Raw genomic sequence first — 24,198 nt, 5'->3', positions numbered from 1 at the left:
TTTATTCAGGCTGCAGCCTGTTCTCAGCTGGTTATCACAGAATAATTGATGTACTAATGATTTCAACTCATAGCACCAACTGTCTTCATTTTACATAATTTGAACCAAACCTGAATGTAAATGGAAACAGTCCTCATGCCTATTTAACTCCCATGACTTTTAACTAAAACTCACTTAATACTGCAAAAGCAGAAGAGGAAACGGAAATTAGCAAATAAAAAGAACTCTCTCTTTTAAAACATTCCTCCTTATATTGAAATGGGAAGAATTAAGTAAACACATTAGAAATCTCCAGAGATGTGATTTATCATCTTATTAGTTGAGAATGAATATTTAATTGTATAACATTCATCTCCAATAGTGTCTTCTAAAAAAATTCCAAACAGGCCAAAGCGCACATTCTAAATATTCCAAAGGGAAATATATTGCTTTAGCGGCTACATGATTTTTGTAACGGAAAAATATTAGTCAGAAAAAAAAAATCGAGTCAAAATAATTGCTATATTTGTAATTAACTTCTCATATTAAAAACACCCTTTTCCTGTAAAATACAGTTAACAGAGCTCTTCAATTGAATTACATCACTTATTGATTATCACCTACTAACCCATGACATAGGCCTTTTCTTTAATTTTTAAAAATTTTACCGTTTTAAAATAACCTCCAGTCATCATTATCTGGGACATCCAACATAGTACTCAAGTCTCGCACCTGTCACCAAGTCACCAAAATTGATCATTAACAAGCCTAGTTAGTTAAGTACAGATTAGCTAGGTGTTACCATCCACACACCCACAATTATATCCCAGCATGATAGCCAATTAGTTTCAACCTGGGTAGTGAACCTTATTCCAGATAACTGTTCAACTAGAAAAACAGCTGCTTCCTTGTTTCTACCTACTGCTCTTCTCTGTTCTTCTGAGCAAGCGAATTGAGTAAAACAGACCCTAAACAAGGTCCGACTAATGTACAGACAGCAGGAGTCCTCCATGGCTAGCCCCCTCTGGTTGGTATAGAAATGTCTCATATCCCTGTGGTTTAATTTCACCTCTGTGTATGATGTGTACATTTTTAAATGGAACCACAGCAGGCCTGTCTAATTACAGAAGACAGTGTGTGTTCATGCACCTAAATTTAAAACTTGCTTAGAAATCACGCCATGTGGCTAATTGAACACTGTTTCTGAAGCACATGAGGGTCAATGAGAGTTAATGTTCACACATGCAGACGCTCAGGAATGATTTTATAACTCTTCATTAGAAATAAATAAAAAGTGTCACAGCCAAGAGGAACTCTTATGGACCGAACTGTGTCCTCTCAAAATTAGTATGTTGAAGCTCTAACTCCCAGTGTGATGCTATTTAGAGATGGGGTCTTTGGGAGATATTTAGATTTAGATGAGGTTAGGAGGGTGGGGCCTTCGTGAAGGGATTAGTGCCTTTATAAGAAGGGACATAAGACAGCTTGCTTTCTCGCTCTCTCCTTGCCACACGAGGACACAGTGAGAATGCAGCCTAGAAAAGAGGCCTCAACAAGAACCAACCATGATGGCAACCTGACCTCAGACTTCCAGCCTCCAGAAGTGTGAGAAATAAATTCCTGTTACGTAAGCCACACAGTCTATGGTATTTGTTATGGCAGCCCAAGCTGACTAAGACAGGAATCTAAGACACAAGGACTATTACATGGTATCCCAGATGGGGTCCTGGGATAGATAAAGGACATTAGGTAAAACTTAGGAAAACCCGAATAAGGTATGGACTTCAGTTAATAATGGTATGTCAATACAGGTTCATCAATTGTAAAAAAAAAAAAAAAAAAAAAAAGTATGCTAATGTTAAAACATTGATAATAGGTAAAATTGGGTGTGGGGTTTGGGGGAGCTTTCTATACATCTTGGCAATTTTTCTGTAAATCTAAATCCACTTTAAAAAATAGAATTTACTTAAAATACATAAGTAAATAATAAAGCCTGTATCTTCCATCTCCCACAAAACACAACCCATCATATCATTGCTTTTTCTTCTTTTTTTTTTTTTTTTTGAGACAAAGTCTTACTCTTGTCACCCAGGCTGGAGTGCAATGGCATGATCTCAGCTCACTACAACCTCCACCTCCTGGGTTCAAGCGGTTTTCCTGCCTCAGTCTCCCAAGTAGCTGGGATTACAGGTGCCTGCCACCACGCCCAGCTAATTTTTGTATTTTTAGTAGAGACAGGGCTTCATCATGTTGGCCAGGCTGGTCTTGAACTCCTGACCTCAGGCAATCCACCTGCCTCGGCCTCCCAAAGTGCTGGGATTACAGGCGTGAGCCACTGCACCGGGCCCATATCATTTCTTTATTTTCAGTATAAAACACTTTCTGTTCTTAGCTATGATGTATGATAAATCTGTATCCATTAATGTCAACAAAAAAGAAATTCTCCATAAGCATCATCTATGCTATTACTTATAGAACCTAAAATTGTACTGTGTAGTTAAGGTCTATTACTACATATAATCTAATAAGAAGAACCACTTGGTATTTGTGATCCCCACTCATTGAGACTGAACAATCACAGCTTCTTGAAAATATGTAAAGGATAGAAACAGACAAATCACAGACAAGAAAATAGAACTGACTAAAAAGGAAAAGTTAAAAGTGTCCCATTTCACGAATAAAGAACTGTAAGCAACAGCAATGGAATAATTTTTGTTATTAATATATATCGAACTCCCAAAAAACTTACAGAAAATGTTCAGGCTGGCCAGGATGGGAAAGCCAGCACTTTCATGTGGTGCTGATGACCTATAACCTAGAACAAACTGCAGAAAGCAAGTGACAGTGTGCATAAAGACACATGAAAATAGTTCCAGCACTTCACTTTGTTCTGGGAATCTACTCCAAGGACATACTCAGACCTGGGAGCCAAGACCTACAAATAATGCTGTGACAGACATCCTCATTTATAATCTGAATGATGAGGTAGTAAAATTAGTGTGTAAAATTAGTGAATCAGAAAATAAGCTAAGGAACTACAGGAGAAATCATTATCCAGTCATTAAAAAGGAGGCTTCTCTATCTGTGCTTACAGCATGTTAAATGAAAAAATTGAAAATACAGTTGCATACAAGGGTAGGGGTATGTAAGAGAATAACGCTAATAATTTTCTCTGGGTGGGAGATTGGGCAGTGATATGGTTAGGCTTTATGTCCCCACCCAAATCTCATCTTGAATTGTAATCCTCATAATCCCCAAGCGTCAAGGGAGAGACCAGGTGGAGGCAATTGAATCATGGGGATGTTCCTCCCATGCTGTTCTGTTAGTGAGTGAGTTCTCACGAGATCTGATGGTTTTATAAGGGGCTCCTCCCCCTTCTCTTGGCACTTCTCCTTCCTGTCACCCTGTGAAGACGGTGCCTTGCTTCCCCTTCATCTTCCACCATGATTGTAAGTTTCCTGAGGCCTCCCCAGCCACGTGGAACTGTGAGCCAATCAAACCTCTTTCCTTTATAAATTATCCAGTCTTGAGCAGTTCTTTACAGCAGTATGAAAATGAACTAATACAGGCAATTTGGTTTCTTCATCATATATTTGTATGTCTGCAACTTTTCTACAAGGAATATGTTGTTCTTTCAATCAGAGGTTCAGAAATAAGGTTACCTTTTCACTTAGCCACTACCTTCTTTTCAGCTTATTTATGTATTTCAACCAGTATTTAAAAGAAGTTGTTGTACTAAATCTCTTTGAAAAGAATACCTAAAGAAAACTCAGTAGTCAGATGAAACTGTCTTTTCTGTTCTCAACGTGTCCCCAGTTGTGCTCTAAGTTCTTCCCACGGTGGGTCAGGGAATGGGAAGATCATTGTCCAGCTGTTCAGGACAGGGCTGGGGCTTCTCTCTCTCCCCACAGAATTGGACTTCAGAGGCAGAGATGATTAATACACCTCCGTTCTCTCAAAGAGTTCCAATTGTAGTGGGAGGGAAAGTCCCTTGCCTCAAAATTTCTCCTTCTCATCTCATAAAATCTAACTCAAGGGAATCATTGTTTTGGGTTAAATATTGCTCTCACCTTGAGTTCTGCTCAACTGTAAGCCCTGCTGGGAGGCAGGACAAATTAATTCTTTCATATGACTCAAATAACTTTCCTTTATTGGAGTCTGTAAAGAGGAAAGGGAGGAACTACACATAAGCAAACATTCAAGAAATGCAGAAGAAAAAATTCCCCTACTTCACCAATCTGCTTGGGACAGTCCTGGAATGTTGACTGAAACTGAACTCTAGCAAGCTAGGAAAACATGTTTCCATGAAATGAAACAGGGTATCATTCTATATACACTTGTCATCCAAGCTTATTAGAAAAATCCAACAATCCAAGTAGATACAAAGACAAAAGATGCAATCCTATAATATAAACAGAAAATCATGCTTCAGAAAATGCTCATCCTTGACAACAAACAAATGTGTGTTTATACACACATGGACATGCACACACAGGCCAATCTATGCTCAACTTGACCAAAATAACACAATAAATTGACACAACTTCTTGAAAAATAACCTAAACCTTCCTCTAGAAACCTAAATCTGAGACAGCTGCCCTTCTCCCCTCTCGAAGAGCTGCCACAGACACGAACCCAACACTGAGAAGACGAAAATTCCTTCTGGAGTCCTCATCCATCAGGTTATTTTTGATGAAGGAGGTTTCTCTTCCAAGAATGATTAATTTGGGTATTGCTGAATTTATATGTTTGTCACTTGCTTATTTATATGAACTCCCAATGTATCTTTTGACCCTATATCCACTGGTTTTTTTCTAAGCTATCAGAAATACTTTTACATTTCAAACAATTTAGAAAGGAATGTTATACTTTTATTTGGGAAAGTGTATTAAATTTTATACCTCATTTTCTCCTTTGCTCTAGATAACCCTTTCTTTTCGTATTTTTAAAGGGTTTTATTAATAACTTTGTTTATAACTGGACAACTGTTATTAGCATTTCTGGCTCAGGTGAAGTCTAAATCCGTGAGCACACATTTCTGTATATGGACAACTATCTTGAGAGCTGGCACACTCATTAGTAAGCCTCGTGAACAAACAGTACTTGTTCTAACACAAGACAATAAATTAGCAGAAATCTATGATCATGGCCTGTTCTTCTCATTGCCACCAGAGTCCTGGCAATCTAATTCCCACTTCCACTGAAGGCAATAAATGATGCTCATCCCACACACATATTTAAATCTAGCTTAAGCAACTAGTAGATGGTTTAAAGCAGCATGTCTCAAAATTTGTGTACTGTGTTCCACATAAAAACTTACTTTAGACTTCACCCGGCACATATACAAACATAGCTGAAATCAGAGGTCCTTGAAATAATACTTACCCTTTCTATATGTAACACTAATATTTCTACGTCTGTTTTTTTTTTGAATGCCAGTTGTGACACACTATATTGATTTCACATCCTAACAAACCCAAAAGTGCTTTTCTTTTTCCACAAGCATCTTTCTTTGCTATATAGCTGAAGTGCTTTATGTGTATTTCACATTTCATCACACAGTGTATTAAAAAGATGTGGACTAATCTTGGTGTTTAATAAAATTTGGAATTTTACCACTTTGCCAAAGATATTCCTAAAAACTTGTTCTAACAAGTTCTAACTGTGAGTTAGAACCCACAGTTGAAAACCATTGATATAAAACTCCGTTACTTGATGGGTGATGTTGTTAGGACTCACAGTAGCACAGCAGCTCAGACTCTTTCACTCTCTTCTCTTCACTCTGCTCTCCCCGACTCCTCAACCCTGTCCTTTGCACACTTTTCATTCTACTTTTCCTATATTCATTCAACTCATGGTTGCCATTATCACTTCTACAGAACAAGTCTCCCCAAATCTAGTGGGACCAAAGAAACGTTTTCTTGGACTCACAGATTCTGTGGGTCAGGAATTCAAAAGGAGCACACGGGGTGGTCGGTCTCTGCTCCATGATGTCAGCAGCCTCAGCAGAGAAAACTGGAGGTAACTTGGGGGCTCTATCAAAGGCCACACATTCACATGTCTGGCTTTGATGCCACTGATGGCTGGGCCTCTTCCTCACAGCCTGGTGACATCAGGAAAGCTGCAGGCTTTTGATATGGGCTCCAGAAACAAGCGTTTCAGCTCACAAGGCAAGAAACTTCTTGTTTCAGAAGCAATGTGATACTTAACACTGGATTCTATTGGTTACAGCAAGACGCAAATCCACCCAACTAGCAGACAGGTGAACTGGACTCCACCTCTTAATGGCTGAGTGGGAAAGTGTGAAAAGAACATGGGGGACTGAAGCTATTGTTACAGTTATCTTCTAAATTGCCAGTAGCCATTCTTCTTTATACAAAGAGTTAACAGTTCAAGTTCACAGTTCTTAACTAGCAACTTCAGTGATTATATATAATTTTACATACTCTACTGCTTCCCTCTCCCTCCCATCCCTAACCGCATGAAGCTCCCTTGGAAGCTCCCAGGTTGCAAATAACCATCTTTCCTTTCATACAAGCTAAGCAGTCCTCCCGTGACTAGAGAGGTAGCGTCAGAGTTTAAAGCAGCAATTCTCAAAATGTGCTCTATGAATCACGAGAAGCCCTTAAGACCCTTCCAGAGGTTCACAAAGTCAAAACTATTTTCACAGCAACATTAAGACATGATCTGCCCTTTTTTAAAAAAAAAAAAATTGTTGACATTTACATTAATGGCACAAAAGCAAGGAGACAGCTGCTGATGCCTTAGCATGAGTCAAGTGAATCAAAGCAGTGGCCCCAAACAATACCAATAGTCATTGTACTCGTCACAGACACATATTCATGGTTTTTAGGAATATCTTTGACAAAGTGGTAAAATTCCTAATTTTATTAAACACCAAGATTAGTCCACATCTTTTTCATACACTGTGTGATGAAATGTGAAATACATATAAAGCACTTCAGCTGTATAGCAAAGAAAGATGCTTGTGGAAAAAGAAAAGCACTTATGCGTTTGTTTGAGCTGTGAGATTAACGAGCCATTGTTTTCACGGGCCCTCCCCACTTTCCCCTGCCATATTTACTTAAAAGAAAAACTAATGAACTATGGTTTTTAAAAAATGGAAAATGGCTCACATTTTCTAAAAAACAAAGCAAGACTTTAAGGAAAACAACAAATGAATTTGTTGTCAATGATAAGATCTGAGCATTGAAGTGAAAATTAGAATTTTGGAAAACTTCTATCTGGCACTGTAAGCTTGACAACTTCCCAATACTTAAAGAGTTTTCTGATGAGATCAGTGGTGACATAAACAAATGTGATATTTTGATATTGTATTATTAAGTCAATATTTACAAAGTCTACATCATTAGTAAACCACTATTTCCAAATAATCAATGCATAATACTAGAAAATCATATATTGGGAAAAGATCTATTCAAACTTCAAGACAGATCAACAGATTTTAATGTTACAGAACGTGGTCAGGTTCACTGATATGGTTTCAGGTTCCACCTTGGAACTAACCTTCAAGAAACTACCACATGCCAACTTTTGATGTAGTGCGAAGAGGAATACCCACGATTATCTGAAAAAGCTGCTAAAACAATCCCTCTTACCCTTCCCAAGTACATACCTGTGTGAGGCCAAACTGACACTCAACCAAAATGATATAGCTCTAGGAGTTAACACAGAAGCAAATATGGAAAACACATTTTTTTTTTTTTTTTTTACTAAGCCAAACATTAAAAGTTTTGCAAAAATATTGTCATTCATCTCATTTTGTTTGAAAACTATCTTAATTTTTCATAAACATATTTATGTGAACACATATTGTGCTTACTACTGATATTTAAAATGAATTATTGATAAATTATATTATGAATGTTAATGAATTATGATATTAATTTTTTTAATTCTTAGTTTTAATTTCCAATATGGTAAATATTAATAGATACAATCCATATAAACCAAAACTCTTTGGGGTCCTCAACAATTTAAGACTCTAAACAGGTTTTATGACCAAAAGTTTGAGAACCACTAGTTCAGAGTATGAATTTAGGGGCCTGATTGCAGAAACTTAAATACTGGCTATCCAATGGACTAGCTAATATTTAAGTAGCTACAATAAGTTAACTTCCTGTGCTTCAGTTTCTTCATCTCTTAAGTGGTAGAAATAATAATCTCTTCTTCACAAAGTAGGTGTAAGAATGATATGAGATAATAGATGTAAAGAGCTTAAATGGTTTTTGGCATGTAGGAAGTTCCCAACACACCAGTCATTCCTATTACGGTCCATGAACTGTCACTGGGCCTTGGAAACCCCTCTCCTGTGAGGCTGCTCTTTTCAATTCTCTCAGTCACTGCACTAGTTCTAGCCTTCAGTGTCTTCTCTTGTCTATGTCAACAGTGTCAATGGACACCTGCCCCCAATTCTGCAAATCTTTATGCTATTCCTGGCCTCCTGTCCTAAACCACGTATTAATTCATGGCTTTTCCTTCTCAGAAACCAAAGCCGTGTGTGTCCATTCTGACTACAAGCATGGTCTAAATTTATTAACCTGTCATCCAAAGCCCTCTATGATTTAGTCTGTTCTCTATGGTTTTGCTTCTTCCCAACTTGGAGTTTATAAAATGTACCATGAAGAACATTTGTTCTGTAGATTTCTTCATGCTAGTGCTAAAACAAAACAGTGCTATCATCAAGCAAATTTGGGAAACTAATTGGCAAATCCAATTTCCATCTTGCAGTCTTTTCAGAATCCTTCCCATGTTCATGTGCACTGTGCCTTTGCAGGAACACAGAACATCACATGAGATGAAGTTTACTGACCAGGAAGCCCTGTTTCAGGATACATCTCAAGGAACTAGTGGTCAACAGAACACATCTGAAGGAACACCACTAGCTTTATGCCCCAGCATTTGTGGATAGATTGTGATTTCATAAATTTGCCATGCTTCCTAGAATTTGTTCTTTCTCTTCCCCTTTCAAAGAGCAGTCTGTCTCATCATCTGCCCTACTATTTCCAAACTCAATATACATAACCCTCTCCTCTGCAAAGCCTCCTAATTTCTCAAATCAGAGTTACTTTCCTTTTCTGTTCCTCTACTTTTATTGAACTAACATTCCCACCTTCTGTTTTGGTTTGGTGGGTAGTTAGTGTTTCTTCTGCTAAACTGTGAAGTCTCTATGGGTAGGGAAATAGTGTATTGATTGAGGTCAACATTTAACGAGGATCTCAAAAGCACGGGCACATGAGGGAATAAACATTCTTTTTTACTAAAGATTTAATCCAACATTGTTCAAGATTGCTACCTCCTTACATTTGAGTGACATACCAAGTTCTAAAACAATGAGATATCACTCCACCTTATAATGGAAAGAATAAAGTTAAAATCCCTGAGAGAGGTCATAAAACAATCTAGCAAGCCATTTCAAGCCAAACAGCAACCATGAAACAACTGATGCTCTTTAACTTATGTCCATTCAACAACAAATATTTACTAAGTGCCTCGTTTGGGTCAGGCAGATGGTTAAGACACAAAGGTAAATTAGAAACAGTCCCTAAAGAAGCTCATAGCCTAGAAAGAAAGTGAAAAACACAGAAAAATTATGATGGAGGAAGTGCTTATGGTAGATAAATCTACAAACACTATAGAAGCAAAGACAAAGAAGTAATTAACACTGCCTGGAGGAATCAGGGAGAGTAGCACACAATAGATACTGTATGATTTGGGTTTTGAATAACCAGGAATTCACAAGGAGAGAATAAAAGGCATGCCAGGGAGAGGGAAGAGAGGCGCGCACACACACAGGCCGAGACACATGTGATTGGCATTCTGAGTTTGAATTTCCACCGCTTCCTATTTTTTGTTTATGCTGTAGTAGGTTGAATAATGGTTCCCCAAAAGACATCTACATCTAAATCCCTGGAACTGATGAATGTAACCATATATGGCAAGGATTTAGCAAGTGTGATTAAGTTAAGGATCTTGAGGTGCAGAGATCATCCGGGATTACCAGGGTGACTCCTAAATGCCATCACACGTGTCCTGATGAGAAAGAGACAGGGATATTTGACACAGATACAAAAGGAGAAGCCCACGTGACCTTGGACACAGAGATGGAGCGATGCAGCCCCAAGCCAAGGAATGCCAGCAGCCACCAGGAGCTGGAAGGAGTAAGGAATAGTTTCTCCCCTACGAACTGCTCTAGAGTCTAGGGGAACTCCACCTGACAACACCAACCATAGAAGGAATTTGTGTTATTTTAAACCCCCAAGTTTGTGGTACTTTGTTACAGCAACAATAAGAAACTAATAAAGATGCTGTCTACTATCTGCCTCTAATAGCATTTCCTGACATCCACAGAGAACACTGGAGTAGCCTCACACTCTTTGTTCCCCCAAGCCTATCTCCTGTAGTCATCCTAGGTAATGTCACTATCCATGCAGATAATCTTCCCGATATGACTTGGCTCTGTGTCCCCACCCAAATCTCGTCTTGAATCATAATCTGAATATACTCCTCATATGTCAAGGGGGGTCCTGGTGGGAGGTGAGTGGAACATGGGTGCAGTTTCCCCCACGCTGTTCTCATGATAGTGAGTTATCAAGAGATCTGGTTGTTTGATAAGTGTCTGGTACTTCCCCTGGGCGCTCTCTCACACCTGCCACCATGTAGGACGACCTTGAATCACCTCCACCTTCTGCCATGATTGTAAGCTTCCTGAGGCCTCTTCCACCAAGGGGAGCTGTGAGTTAATTAAACCTCTTTGGTGTATAAATTATCCAGTCTCAGCTATTCTTTACAGCAGTGTGAAAACAGACCCACTCAACATCTTAAATTCACAACCCCTTGAACACCTCCTTGACTCCCACAACCTTTTCTTCTCCCATGTCTCAATTTCATACCACCATAGACATGCTCAGGGCCATGTCACCAGCAAAACCAACTCCAGCATCCTCTCCTCTGACTACCAGTTCCTATTCTCACAGCTTTCTCAGTTTTCAAACTTGACAAAACCTCCTATCTCTTAATTCCTCCATTATCCTGCAGTCTACAAGGCTCTTCAGCTCCATGACTTTCGCCTCCCCAGAGTCATCACTGCACCAACCCCCTCTCAACAGAAACATGCAGATTTGTCAAGAAGCTCATGAGGCATCAGGTCCCTCACTTGCCTGGCCTCCTTCAGGGCTATGGGAGGGGTCCCAGCAACATGTTCACATGGTCATATTTCTTTTATACTTGTGAAAGTGAGATATCTTAACCACAACCTACTAAAACTGCTGTCTCTTTCCACTCTACCTCCCCCTCTGTCACACTTCCTCCCATATCAGTTGTCACTGGAGTAGCCCCAGGCATTTTTGGGATTCAGCTAAAGGGACGTTGAGTTGAGGATACATTTGGTTTGGGTTCAGCATGGTAAATTTATGTGGTTTGTGGTCATTTCTGTGCATAGCTGAGTCACTGCCAGTCTTTACAGTGCAACAATGGCTTCCAGAAATACTCTTAATGCCCACTGTGCATTTGTAACCCAGATGATAACAGGAGATGCAAGAGCAGCGGTCCGAGAGCACTCTCAAGTGTCCTATGGCAGCCGGCACTTGCAGTAAAGTCATCATGCTGGAATCAGGACCCAGTGTCTGGAAAAATCTTCTAATCACCAAGCACGTAAAACTGTAAGAAGAGGATTCACTTCTCATTCACATAGTCAAAACTGAAACTAGAGGCTCTCCCACATCAGGAACATCTATGATAATACAGTATATGCAATTATAAATGTACCATGTTCCTTTCCTTTTTGGAGAATCCTGCAAACTAACTTTATCAGAATTCCTAGGTTTATAATTCTCAAACAAAATTATATGCAAATCACATCAAAAAGTATAAACAAATAATCAGCAGGACTTTGGCTTTCTGACAATTAATGAAGAGGAATGCATCACAAGAACATTAATAAAGTACTTAAATTACTTGCTGATTTAAGAACAAAGTACATCAATGAAGAAAACTAAAACCTGCACTTTGCCACTAAAGGTCAATGACAACATTCAATTCAATTCAAAAAACATTTGATATTGATAACTTCACACACACACAAAAAAACTTGAAAAGTACTGAAATTTTACAGCTTGATTGTAAAAAGAACCTTGATAGAGGCTTTCCAAAGTTGGACAGTGATTCTAAAAATTTACATGATGAGCTATGAAGAAAGCTCTTCTAAACTTTTAATAATAGAAACTTAATTTTGAGCCACCATGATGTTCTCTCTACGGAAATACTATTGCCACATTATTTTCATGTGAAAAAAGAGATCAAAAAGCATGCAGCAAAACCTGTGGGGGAAAATATTACAGAGATGTGTCAGGGAATTAATATTATATTATTTTTATGGATTTCATGTTTATAATATTTGTCAGCTCTTAAAATTTTATGAACTGTCTTTCCCTTTCTCATTTAAAATTTTTACTTTTTTGTGCAGTTTTGTACTTTTTTCCTAAGGAGAACCCACAAAACCAAACAAGCTTGAAGTCTGTAAAACTAAGATCAGCCTTTGACAAACATTCATCTTCCTCAATTCCTTGTCTTGGGGTCTTAACCCCCAACTCTGGATTAATCTCATCAAACAAGTGTAAAAAGAATAACCAATGAGAAAGTCATCCTTTATAACTCTCCCTAAAATAAACAATCCAGACAAGGATAACCACTGATCTATACAAAAACCATAAGACAAAAAGTTACTGGAAACAAGTTATCTGCATGGTGTCCAAGTGTCACCTCATATAGTACTTGCTAATTCCAAAGGGATAAAGGTGCCCTTATAATGGAGACTATCTTAACCAAGTAATTAAACTTATAATTCCTAACAGAGGAGCCACCTAGCATGTATGTCCTTCCTGATGTAATGCAACATGTATCATCCCTATGGAGTATTATTGCCAAAAAAGAGCCAGTTTAATCTGAATCTAATTAAGCCTTTAGACCTAACCTTCAGTTTCCAGAAAAGCAAGGGATAGAGGGACAAGTTAAACAAGCCCCAAAGGAAACAAGGAGATAAGTCTAGAGTGTGGGATATTCTAGAAAACAAGAGATCTGATATCTTTAAAATGTCAATTTCATGGAAAAGTAAAAAGGTGGGAAGACCGTCTTAGAATACAAGAATAAATAAATATAATAATCAAAGGTAATATGTGAATTTTGGATCCTGGTTCTCCTTGGGCCACAACAACAGTTATTAAAGATATTTTGAACACTAGGAGAATCTGAACATGAACCAATTACTAAACAACATTAAAGAATTACTGTTAATTTTCCTTTGCATGACAACAGTAATGTGGTTTTGTAAAATTATAGTTTTATGTTTAAGAGATGCCTGCTAAAGTTTTTAGGGGTGAAGTTACGATGTTTACAACTTACTGTCAAATGGTGCATCAACTTTTCTTTATGTTTGAAAATTTATAAATTTATAAATATTTTTGAAAATAAAAAATTGAAACAAGTAGAAAAATAAATTGAAAATAAAATTTAAATTGAAAAATAAGTAAATTGAAAATCTGTATAATAAAAAATGGAAACAAGTAAAAAAATATATATATATTTATCTCATTTGATCAATTTAGCCAAAGAGTTTTTAGTTGGGTCAAAGTAATTTTATTCTTGTCAAATATTAGCAATGAAACAGTATCTAAAGCCTAGGGGGTAATGCTTTCAGCTGCCATGTTTTACCAAATACAGTGGATCCTTGAACAACATGGGTGTGAACTATGCAGGTCCACTTACATGAGGATTTTCTTCCACCTCTGCTACCCATGAGACAATAAGACCAACTCCTTCTGCTCTTCCTCCTCCTCCTCAAGATGAAGGTAATGAGGATAAAGACCTTTATAATGATCTACTTCCACTTAACAAATAGTGCATACATTTTCTCTTCCTTATGATGATCTAAAAAACATTTTATTTTCTCTAGATTACTGTAACAATACAGTGCATAATACATATAACATACAAAATGTGTGTGTATGTTATCAGTAAAGCCTTACCAGTTTTTGGGTAGGTTGACTTAACCAGTCAACAGTAGGTTATTGATAATTAAGTCTTTGGAGTGTCCAAAATTATACACGAATTTTCAACTACATGGGGGCTCAGCACTCCTGGCCCCCAAGTTGTTCAGGGGTCAACTGTAATACCCCAGGGTCCAAATGCAGCCAAGGCTTGCTTATTTAGTGTTTAAGAGTGGCTTATGGGCATTTTTAGACTACTGTCATTAAGGATGAAAAAAGTCAGGTAGGAGCAAAGGGAAGTAGGGAGTGGAAGTCAAACAAACAAAATTAAATAACAGCTGATTTATTAATTTTAGAAAGAAAAAGAAATTAGGTATGATTCTATTTAGGAACAGTGTACACATCCAGAGATTTACTTCGTAATAAAAGGGGTGAGTACTTCTTATTGTTTACAAAGAGGTCATTCACATATGACCCCTTAAAACTGACTTATTAAACAGAGAAGGTAAGTAATATCCCATTTCACAGGTGAGGAAAATGAGGCTCGGAAAGGCTATGTACCTTGCCCGAGATCCCACGGCCAGTATGTGAGCCTGGCCCCCTCACATTCAACCGCTCTCCTCTAGCACAGTTGCTGAGCGGCTCTTTTACTCTGGGTGATGTTCATGATTCTCCACTTTGGTTTTCTGTCTAGATGGCCTAAGTCTCAGGTGAGAACACACAGAGGTCCACAATCTGGCTAGAAGGTAAAACCAGGCAACATATCCCCCTTCCTTCCATCAACAGAATCTTGGGGGTAGGAGGGGGGAAGGGACAAGAGCCCAGTCTAGGAAGGAGGCACCAGAGGTGGACTGCACACCTCCCTCCTTGGACGCCTCTTCAGACACTATCACCTATCAGGGTCCCATGAAGGAAAATGGAAAGCCACGTGTGAAGCAGAGCAACCTCTGAAGTAAGTACACACAGAGACTGTGAGAAGCAAAAGCACCACATGAATGAGTGAGATTGCTTCACTCTGGCATCAAGTCCACACCCCTCATACTCCTCACAATGCCTATTTGGAGTGGCTTTCCTTCATAAAACTCTGTAACCAAGGAAATTACTAATTCGGTGGCTTTCATAAAACACAGCAGTCCACCAAATGTTTGCTTTGGCAGATTTTGTTTTCCTCCCAAAGGGCAGCCCATATAGTCCTGCAATAAAGCAAGCTTTGTTGTACAGATTTACAGTGTTTTCCCAATGAAAATTCTAATTGACAACCATCAGGCAAATAACAATGCATTGCAAAGAGAGCTCCAGTTTCACCCATTCTTCCAAGATCTGTCTGAAAGAAGCATTCACTGCTTAGGTTTCCTGGACCGGTGTTTAGTGTAGTCTTTATTTGGATACATGCATAAGTAGATGCTTGTATATTAGAAGTTTATCATTCAAAGCAGTCAAATCTTAAAAATCAAAAGACTTCAAGTTCAAAGACAGGAAATTTCATTTACTTCCCAAGCTCAGAATTACCGGTCCCTCCACACAGAATATGCATATGACATAAAAACGCAACCATGCCTTTTCCATGTAAGTTGGGGGGAATCCTAAAAAGTGAAATGCATAAAAAGCTCTTCAGAAATAGTTGCATAAGAATATCAAATGCACTGTTATTCAACGGATTCATCACAGGATAAAAGTTCAAATAGCAGAGGGAGTGATTTTCATATGAATGCTGGGTGTTGCCAGTCACATACAAGAGCCTATCATTGACACAGAGAACCAAGTCACATCAAGCAAGTCAGAGGAGCAGTGAGTGACAAGGTATAGAGAGGGCTGTTCAGATAAGGGACAGACATTACTGGATGCTTTTTCAAAGAAAACTTTGAAGATTTTGTTAGACTTTCTTCGTGGAACTGTCAAAAGTAGCAATACAATTGTAAATGAGTAGTACTCAGGGACCACATCACTGCCATTTATAGGCCAGCTGCCAGGGGCTGCCCATGATGGGAAATTAGCATTAAAGAAGGACCCGGAGTTACCAGGCTGACACACAGCCCAATGAGAATACTCTCGAATAAGGTAAGACACCCAGTACAGTCACACAAATCAAAACCAAAATAAAAACTGTCTGTAAAGAACAGTAGCAAACAGAAATCTTCCTTCTTTCTGAACCTTCCTGAATCTCACCCTTCGCCAATATCCAGTCCCACAGTAAAAACAAATATCATGTATTTCCAGTTGCACAAGACAGATTAAGGAAAGTGAAGCTGGTGGAAGAGGTGGACAAATAACACAACTTATCCTCCTTTTTCTAAACAAAAAGCAGAGAAAGGAAACAAAGGAAGAAAGTGCAGCATGAATAGGCAAGAGCCCCAGACAGGAGTCAGGGGGCCTGAATCCTCATGAGGCTGGTGTCTACCACAAACTGTTTGTTGACAAGTCTCTTAACCTTCCGAATTTCCAAGTCCTTCTCTGTAAGGGAAAAAATTCATCTAGAGATCAGCAGTTCTGAAATTGCACTTCCTGGAGCTTTAGGGTTTTGTGGAGGTGCTTCCTCTGAGGAAGCCACAGCAACATGGGAGTACAGTGAAAGGGGCCCCATGCCACCTCTCAACCCAAAAGACTTCAGAGCTGATCCATTTCACATTTTGAGTGTCAAGTAAAGCCTTTTGTTTAAAAAGTTCTATTACCAAGACAACTGACAGCTAAAATGGCCTAAAAGCATTAGATCTGCCGGGCGCGGTGGCGCATGCCTATAATCTCAGCACTTTGGGAGGCCAAGGTGGGCGGATCACAAGGTCAAGAGATGGAGACCATCCTGGCCAACATGGTGAAACCCCGTCTCTACTAAAAATACAAAAATTAACTGGGCGTGGTGGTGGGAGCCTGTAATCTCAGCTACTTGGGAGGCTGAGGCGGGAGAATTGCTTGAACCGGGGAGGTGGAGGTTGCAGTGAGCTGAGATCACGCCACTGCATTCCAACCTGGGTAACAGAGTGAGACTCCATCTCAGAAACAGACAGACCAAAAAAAAGCATTAGATCAACATATCTTATAGCTTTTAAATCTTTATAGTTATATGGTTTCTATGTGCTTCTTTGGAATATTGCTTTCAGAATTAACCAGCTGATTGGCCGGTTAATATTGATCCTCAAATCTGTATAACAGTTTCTCCTAGTCAAAAAACGAGGAATCTGCAACTCAGTTAGGACAAGTAACCTACAATTATACAGCTCAATAGTTAACAAGATTTAAACCCAGAAATGTCTGACATTAAAACCATCAAGCTTGACTCTGTCCTAACAGATAAAGAATAAACCTCACTGTGGAAAACAAGTGGTTTCCTTGTTATTATTGCAATTTTTTTTCTCCATGGAACATCAGGTTCTTCAACTGTATTCCCTAAAAGAAAACACTTACCCTGGTGAGAATAAATGAATAGCCACAAGTTCGACCCAACAAGCAAATCTGTTCGGTACAGGAAAGCCCAAAATGTTGACAAAGCCTCCAGGGCAATAATGGTTGTTAAGAACTTTCAAAGCAAACAAAACTCCTAAAAGAGAATGAAGAACATGCAAATATTAACAATCCCAAAGTAGGAGTATCAACATTTATAAAGAAAGCCAATTAAAAGTGAAAATGATTATTCGATTACATCCAACTTTTTGCTTTAAAACATACCCTATTCCTTAAAATCCTGCATTCGGTAAAAAGACAATGTTAAAGGCAGTCACGCCTTTGATGTTTCTAAATATAGAAGTTCATATTGGTGTTCAGTATGCTACTAAATACATAATACCTAACATGTGAATGAAATGCTATCATTGGTATTAAATGCCAGTGAACTGTACACTATAAAATAGTGTACACTATAAAATAAAATAGTTATGCTATATAATTTTAACTCAATAAAAATACCAGTAACTTGTATTTTTCTAACCTCTATGGAAAAACATGTTGAAGGCAGGGCATATATTCTTTCTTCTCCCACAATTAGATGCATAAGGACACATCTTGGAAGGAAAGGGGAAGGATGTCAGGAAAAGCAGAAGGAAGGATTAGATTAGATTTCCTTGTTTCAGGACTTTTCTCTCTTCCCCTTCACATTCTAATATTTAGAACACCTAATTTAAATCCTGCTGGAAATTTTGGTCCCATGAAATATCTGTAAAAAGGAACTAGTGACGAAGGAGGTGAGAGACAATGCATCATACAGCTAATACACAGACTGGGTTCAAAACCCAGCTCCATCGCTTCCTAGCTGGGTAACCTTGTGCTAGTGACTTCACTTCTCTGGGTCTTGGCTTCCTCATCTATAAAATCAGGACAATCCCCCAACAGTCCACAGGTGGTCAGAAAAAAAAAATTAAAAATAAAAAAAGTAAAATAAAATCAAGGCCGGGCACAGTGGCTCACGTCTGTAATCCCAGCACTTCGGGAGGCCAAGGTGGGTGGATCACAAGGTCAAGAGATACAGACCATCCTGGCCAGCATGGTGAAACCCCGTCTCTACTAAAAATACAAAAATTTGCTGGGCATGGTGACACGTGCCTTGTAGTCCCACCTACTCGGGAGGCTGAGGCAGGAGAATCGCTTGAACCTGGGAGGCGGAGGTTGCTGTGAGCCGAGATCACACCACTGCCCTCCAGCCTGGCACCAGAGCGAGACTCCGTCTCAAAAAAATAAAAAAATAATAAAATAAAATCAAGACAATCCCATCTCCACATGGATCTGCTGTATAAATTAAATTGGCTAGGTTATGTAGAGTGACTATCATGGCTCCTAAAACAGGGCCAGCATGCCATACCAGGGTGTAGTGCATTTATTAACAAAGTCATCCAGAGGCATATGCAGGACAGTTCTCCAGGTGGACTTGGACCTATGTAGTTCTCCCCCTCCTTTCTCGCTTGTCGTTCTCAAGAATAACTGTGGAAATGTGCTGGAAATTCAACACCCTGAGATAAAAGGGGGTTGGCTGAAACAGCCTAATCCACTCCCTAAATAGGATGTCTTTCAAAGCTTTGCCTAGTGATTCATGTGATTCCCAGGTTTGTACCTGGCTGCCTCTTCGGGGTTCCTTATCTGCATGAAAGGAGCACACACAGTCAAGACTCCAACAGCCCTGGGCAGCTTTTTGAGCCTTGAAGGACGGGCTCACAATGAATCCTAGGCTCCTGTTGTCCCTTGCTGCCTAACTGTCAATACTAAATCTGCCTCATGTAACTTGTTGCAGATGAGTGTGCTCTGTCTCACCAGGTGCAGACAAGTTGGTAATCAGAGACAGCACATTGAGCCTACTTCACAAGCACAGTCATCTTTTTTGAGACCTCCCTATTACAGATACATCTGTGGGTCTTTCTGTGACCCTACCATATGGAGCTGGTGCATATTTCCAATACTATGTCTTCTACAAACCACCTCCCAGCAGGTCCTAGTGCAGACTGTCTAAGAGTGGATGATGCAGCATAATGTAAAATGGCAAAAACTAGTCCTTGCATGCTCCAGCCTCCTCTTCAAGATGCAAAGCATCAGCAGCCATTAACCACTTAGAATTTGGTTCCTCTCACCAACTAGGGACCCACACTTCATAAAATGACAGCAGCCACACCTCCCTTGCTTCCTTTATGCATGCAACCTCAAAATGTTGTCTCCCTTACCTGAGAAACCTACAGCACAGCTCCTTTTGAAGTCAGGTTCATCCATAAATTCGGCAACAGCAAATTGCAAGAGCAGGTATACCACTCCAGTAAGTACAGAAAATGTGGTGATAACAAAGGCAAACCATCTACTTCCCAGTCTTCTTTCTAGATGTATTCCTTTCCAGAGCATGGATGCCATATTGAAATACAAATGCCAATCATTAGCATGGTGAAGGGGAGAGAGCAGTAAACGCTGCCAGTCTTTTTGCTGGCAACACTTCTCCACACTAAGGCAGGAGCTGTACAGTGGCTTCTGAGGGTTCAAGAAGAACCAGATGTTGAGGGCCAAAGTTGCTAGGGTGACAGGTGGAATATTGTTGATCCCAACATTGAAGATTTGAGAAAGGAGTAGAATAAGCCCAGTATTTATCCCTCTTGATCTCCGTTGCATGGCCAGATATCAGGGAAATAGCTCAGCAATGGGAAGACGTGATCAGGTAGTCAGTTTTAGGTATCTAGGGAGATATATAGACAGCTGAACCTAAAACACAAAATGCATGTGAAAAACAATCAATTAAGAATCAGTGCACATATAAGACATACTCACTTCAAGACAAACTCCCTTAAGGTAAATGCTACTACTCATTCTAACAGAAATATTTACGTTCAACATCTTCTAGAGTAATATCTAGGATGCTGACTGACACCCTTCCTTCATTTTACATTCTAGAATAGAAATTTTATCCCAAATCCCAATGAATCAGTTAATGGACAGTTTTCTCTGACAAACACGTCACGAAATTAACTTGACTTCCTTATAAACAAACATGTAACCTCATGAAAAACCTACAAAGATAGTGTGCAAGCATTAAATGATTTCTACTCAGAATCCTAGCCAGGATTCTTTACCCCCTCCATTTTTTTCAAAGAAATATTTGATTTTGATATGTTAGAATGAGTTTGCTCCAAAGTTTTTAAACATCAACAAGCAAGTTTGAAGACACAAGCATACATTATTTTGAATCCCAATTTCCATGCTGCCAGATACCAATGGTCTGACATCTACTTTCACAACTTCAGCTTTTCGTTACCTCCTCTACAAGCCAAATCCTGGGTTGATACACAGTCCTTGGTTTTAAGAGGCTCACTTTCCACCGAGAAATAAACCAACAGCGGCCACATGATGTTCTAACTGCAGTGAGAGAGGGAACCCAGAGCACAGGCACAAACGCAGCCTGAGGTGGTCATCTAACTATGAGAACTATGAGATCTAACATTAACCCCAAATCAAGGGTGATATTGTTGATCCCAACAATATGATTTGGGGTTAATGACAATGAGAAGTTCCATGGCTTACCAGCCCGCTTCTCCACCCCGCTGGACCTGGGCTGGCATTGTGACATGCTTTGGCTAACAGAATGTGGAGGAAGGGATACTACTGAGCTCCCAGCCTACACCTCAAGATGATTTATAGGCTTCTCTCTTGAAACCCTCTCAAGCAACCATGTGAACTTTAGGCCAGTGTGCTAATGAAAGAAAGGTACAGACTGCAGTCACCCTGAAGGTCCTTGCCACTGGTCAGCTACTTCTCCAGAGGTGAAGCTGTCTAGCTGACCACAGGTATACAAGTGAGTCCAGTTGAGCCCAGCCTAATTTGCTGACCCACAAAACAGTAAGCTAAATAAATGGTACTGGTTTACTTCACTGAGCTTTGGAGTGGTTTGTTATGCAACATTACAACTAATACAGAAGGTACTGCCTTTGGGGAGTGCTATGGTTTAAGTGTTTGTCCCTCCAAAACCTCATGTTGAATGAATGAACGAATGAATGTATTTATTTGTTTAGAGCCCGAATCTCACTCTGTAGTCCAGGCTGAAGTGCAATGGCATGATCTTGGCTCACTGCAACCTCCACCTCCTGGGTTCAAATGATTCTTATGCCTTAGCCTCCCGAGTAGCTGGGATTACACGCAGGTGCCACCATGCCCAGCTATTTTTAGTAGAGACTGCGTGTCACCATGTTGGTCAAGCTGGTCTTGAGCTCCTGACCTCAGGTGATATGTCTGCCTCAGCCTCCCAAAGTGCTGGGATTATAGGCAGGAGCCACTATGCCTGGCCTCATGTTGAAATCCGATCCCCAGTATTGGAGTAGAACCTAATGGGAGGTGTTTGGGTCATGGGGGAGTATCCCTCAAGAAAAGATGAATGCCCTCCCTGGGGTCAGGAGGTGAGTGAGTTCTCACTCTTATTAGTTCCTGCCAGCGCTGATTGTTAAAAGAGACTGGCACCTTCCCACTCCCTTGCTTCCTCTCTCACCACATGATCTCTGCACATGCTAGCTCCCCTTCACCTTTCACCACAAACGGAAGTGGCCTGAGGCCCCCACCAGATGCTCAATCTTGAACTTTAAGCCAGAAGAACTGTGAGTGAAATAGACCTCTTTTCTTTATAGATTACTCAGACTCAGGTATTTATAGCAACCCTAAACGGACTAAGACAGGGAGAAATTGGTTTATGCTCATGGGAAGAAGCTAGTAAGGGAAGAGGTACAGGCAGAGACACAGATAAATAAAAAGGATGAAGTGCTTGGAGGCAAGTGCCTTTTCCTCTTAACAGAAAGAAAAGAAAAATAGGTGTAGCTATGGATATTAAATAGATTAGGTGCAAATGTTGAAAAAGTTCTCATCTAATGGTTTCTGTTTTCTCTATGGAGATTAATTGGCCCCCAACCAAACAGGTAACTCACTCTTACACCCTAAGGACTCTAACTGCACACTGGACAATGCATGAGTATTAAAAAAAAAAAAAAAAAAAAAGGCAGGATTCTCCTATCTTCCAGCTCTGTGACTTGGGGCAAATCATTTAAACTTTCTGAACTTCAACTTCTTCACTTTAAGAATCATAAAACCTCCTTCCCAGGATTACTATAACATGCTTGGAACAAAAGAGCTGCAGAATAAACAGTAGCTACTACTTTCATTTCTATAAAGTAAACTTACTTATGTAAGAATTAATTCCTTTGCAAATGGTAACATCCTAAAAAGACTCAAATGTGTGTGTGCATACACACACACACACACACACATACAATTAGCCATATACCTACACAAGCATGCACACACACATTACTGGCACAACCCCATGTATTAGCACAACCCAAGTTTCTATATTGTTATTATTGTAGCTCTGTAGCATTCTTATGAACTAGAGAATTTAATGGAATTTAAACTGAAATGCTTCCAAATAACTCTGGATAAATGATCTATATTTTTCACATTAGAACTCAAGTCAATTTTCAAATATTTTCCTACTGTGACTTTTTTGTAATTCTCCTAAATTTATCAACATGTGTGTACACGTGTGCACACATACACATAAATATGTATATTATATATATCAAACATTATTACCTTTAATAGGAACAATGAAAAAACTGGCCTTGATTATTGATCAGTAAATAATCAGCTTACAAGAAATCACAAAATAAACCCTTCAATATCATTGCCAAGAGTGTCTTATGACGCTGGGCTTTATGTAGCAGAAAATCAAAACTACATCTTTGCTCAAGAAAAACTTGCCCCTCAATTACAATCATTAGTAATGAAGAATATAGATAAAAGGACAGAATTCCCAGTCTTACTTTACACTGTGTCCCAGGCTCTGATTGCACTTTCCTAAGTTACTTCTGGCCAGATGAAAAGGTGTCTTTGTGTCTGCATCCCTTCGCACCTCCCAGCTCTCCACTGTTGACTGCTCCTGCTTCCACGGGACTCCTTGCTTTCCTGAGGCTTCACTCCTCCTTCCAACCCGTTTCTCTGCTGTTCGCTTCTCCTCTATCCCTACTGTCCCCTGCACACACTAAAGGGCTTCCACTTTCATGATTTTTGTAATTCTTTTTATCAGGATGATGCCCAAATTTCTATTTTTCAGCTTTGATTTCTCAGCAGGTTCCAGGGACATAATCTTAGAGGAAAATACAGTTTGCCTGCTGCCTTGGTTTCTGAAAACTGAATTATCCTTTCTCACAGAACAATGATTCAGCCATTCCTTCTTTCACTTATGTATTTAATAAATATTTATCAAGTGCCATATGCGTAACAGTCCCTGTGCCAGGCACTGGAGGTACAGCAAATAACAAAACACTTATATTCCCAGCCTTTAAATGGCCTACTTATACTTGTTGAAAGAATAAAAATATTGTCCACAGGAAATCAAAAGAGAAGTAAAATTGTGTGGCTCTACTTCTCCATAAATGCATACTTAATGCCAAAGGAGATATAACCATAGCCAATGTGAGAAGTGCATATCTGTTGGGCTCCACCTTTGTAAACAAAGGCCATTAGAGTCCCAGTGTAGGTAGAACATACGTTTTGAGTCTTAAGTAGTAGGAAAGACAAATCAGTCCTAGTTCATAACAACTGTAGAGCAGTTTCCTTCCTAATCAGTTACCAAGTCAGCCATCCAAGGTGAGGGATGCAGCCTGTCAAAAGACAACTTAGAAAATCCAACTTAACCATGTAAAGATCAAATCTGTAACCTGACCTTGTGGGCCAGAGAGGCACGGTTCTAGGAACACCAAGGAAGACCGATCACAGTAAG

General features: G+C 39.4%; 1 protein-coding gene across 7 annotated transcripts in view; it reads right to left on the bottom strand.

The window, feature by feature from the left end:
- The window catches only part of RHBDD1 (rhomboid domain containing 1), a 165,278-nt gene that overhangs the window by 115,856 nt on the left and 25,224 nt on the right, over window positions 1-24,198 (bottom strand). For 6 of the 7 annotated variants that reach the window (XM_017947033.2, XM_003908022.5, XM_017947029.3 and 3 more), the window contains 2 exons: window positions 19,619-20,141; window positions 17,382-17,514 (listed from right to left, as the gene is read on the bottom strand). In XM_017947033.2, coding sequence (XP_017802522.1) covers window positions 17,382-17,514; window positions 19,619-20,051 — 566 coding nt within the window. In that variant the 5' untranslated portion in view covers window positions 20,052-20,141. Of the gene's footprint in view, window positions 1-17,381; window positions 17,515-19,618; window positions 20,142-20,691; window positions 20,925-24,198 lie in introns of those variants that run through there. The other variant, XM_017947030.3, reaches the window with a different exon arrangement.

This window comes from Papio anubis, chromosome 10 (assembly GCF_008728515.1).
Source record: "Papio anubis isolate 15944 chromosome 10, Panubis1.0, whole genome shotgun sequence".
NCBI lineage: Eukaryota > Metazoa > Chordata > Mammalia > Primates > Cercopithecidae > Papio > Papio anubis.
This window is presented reverse-complemented; position numbering and strand designations above follow the sequence as displayed.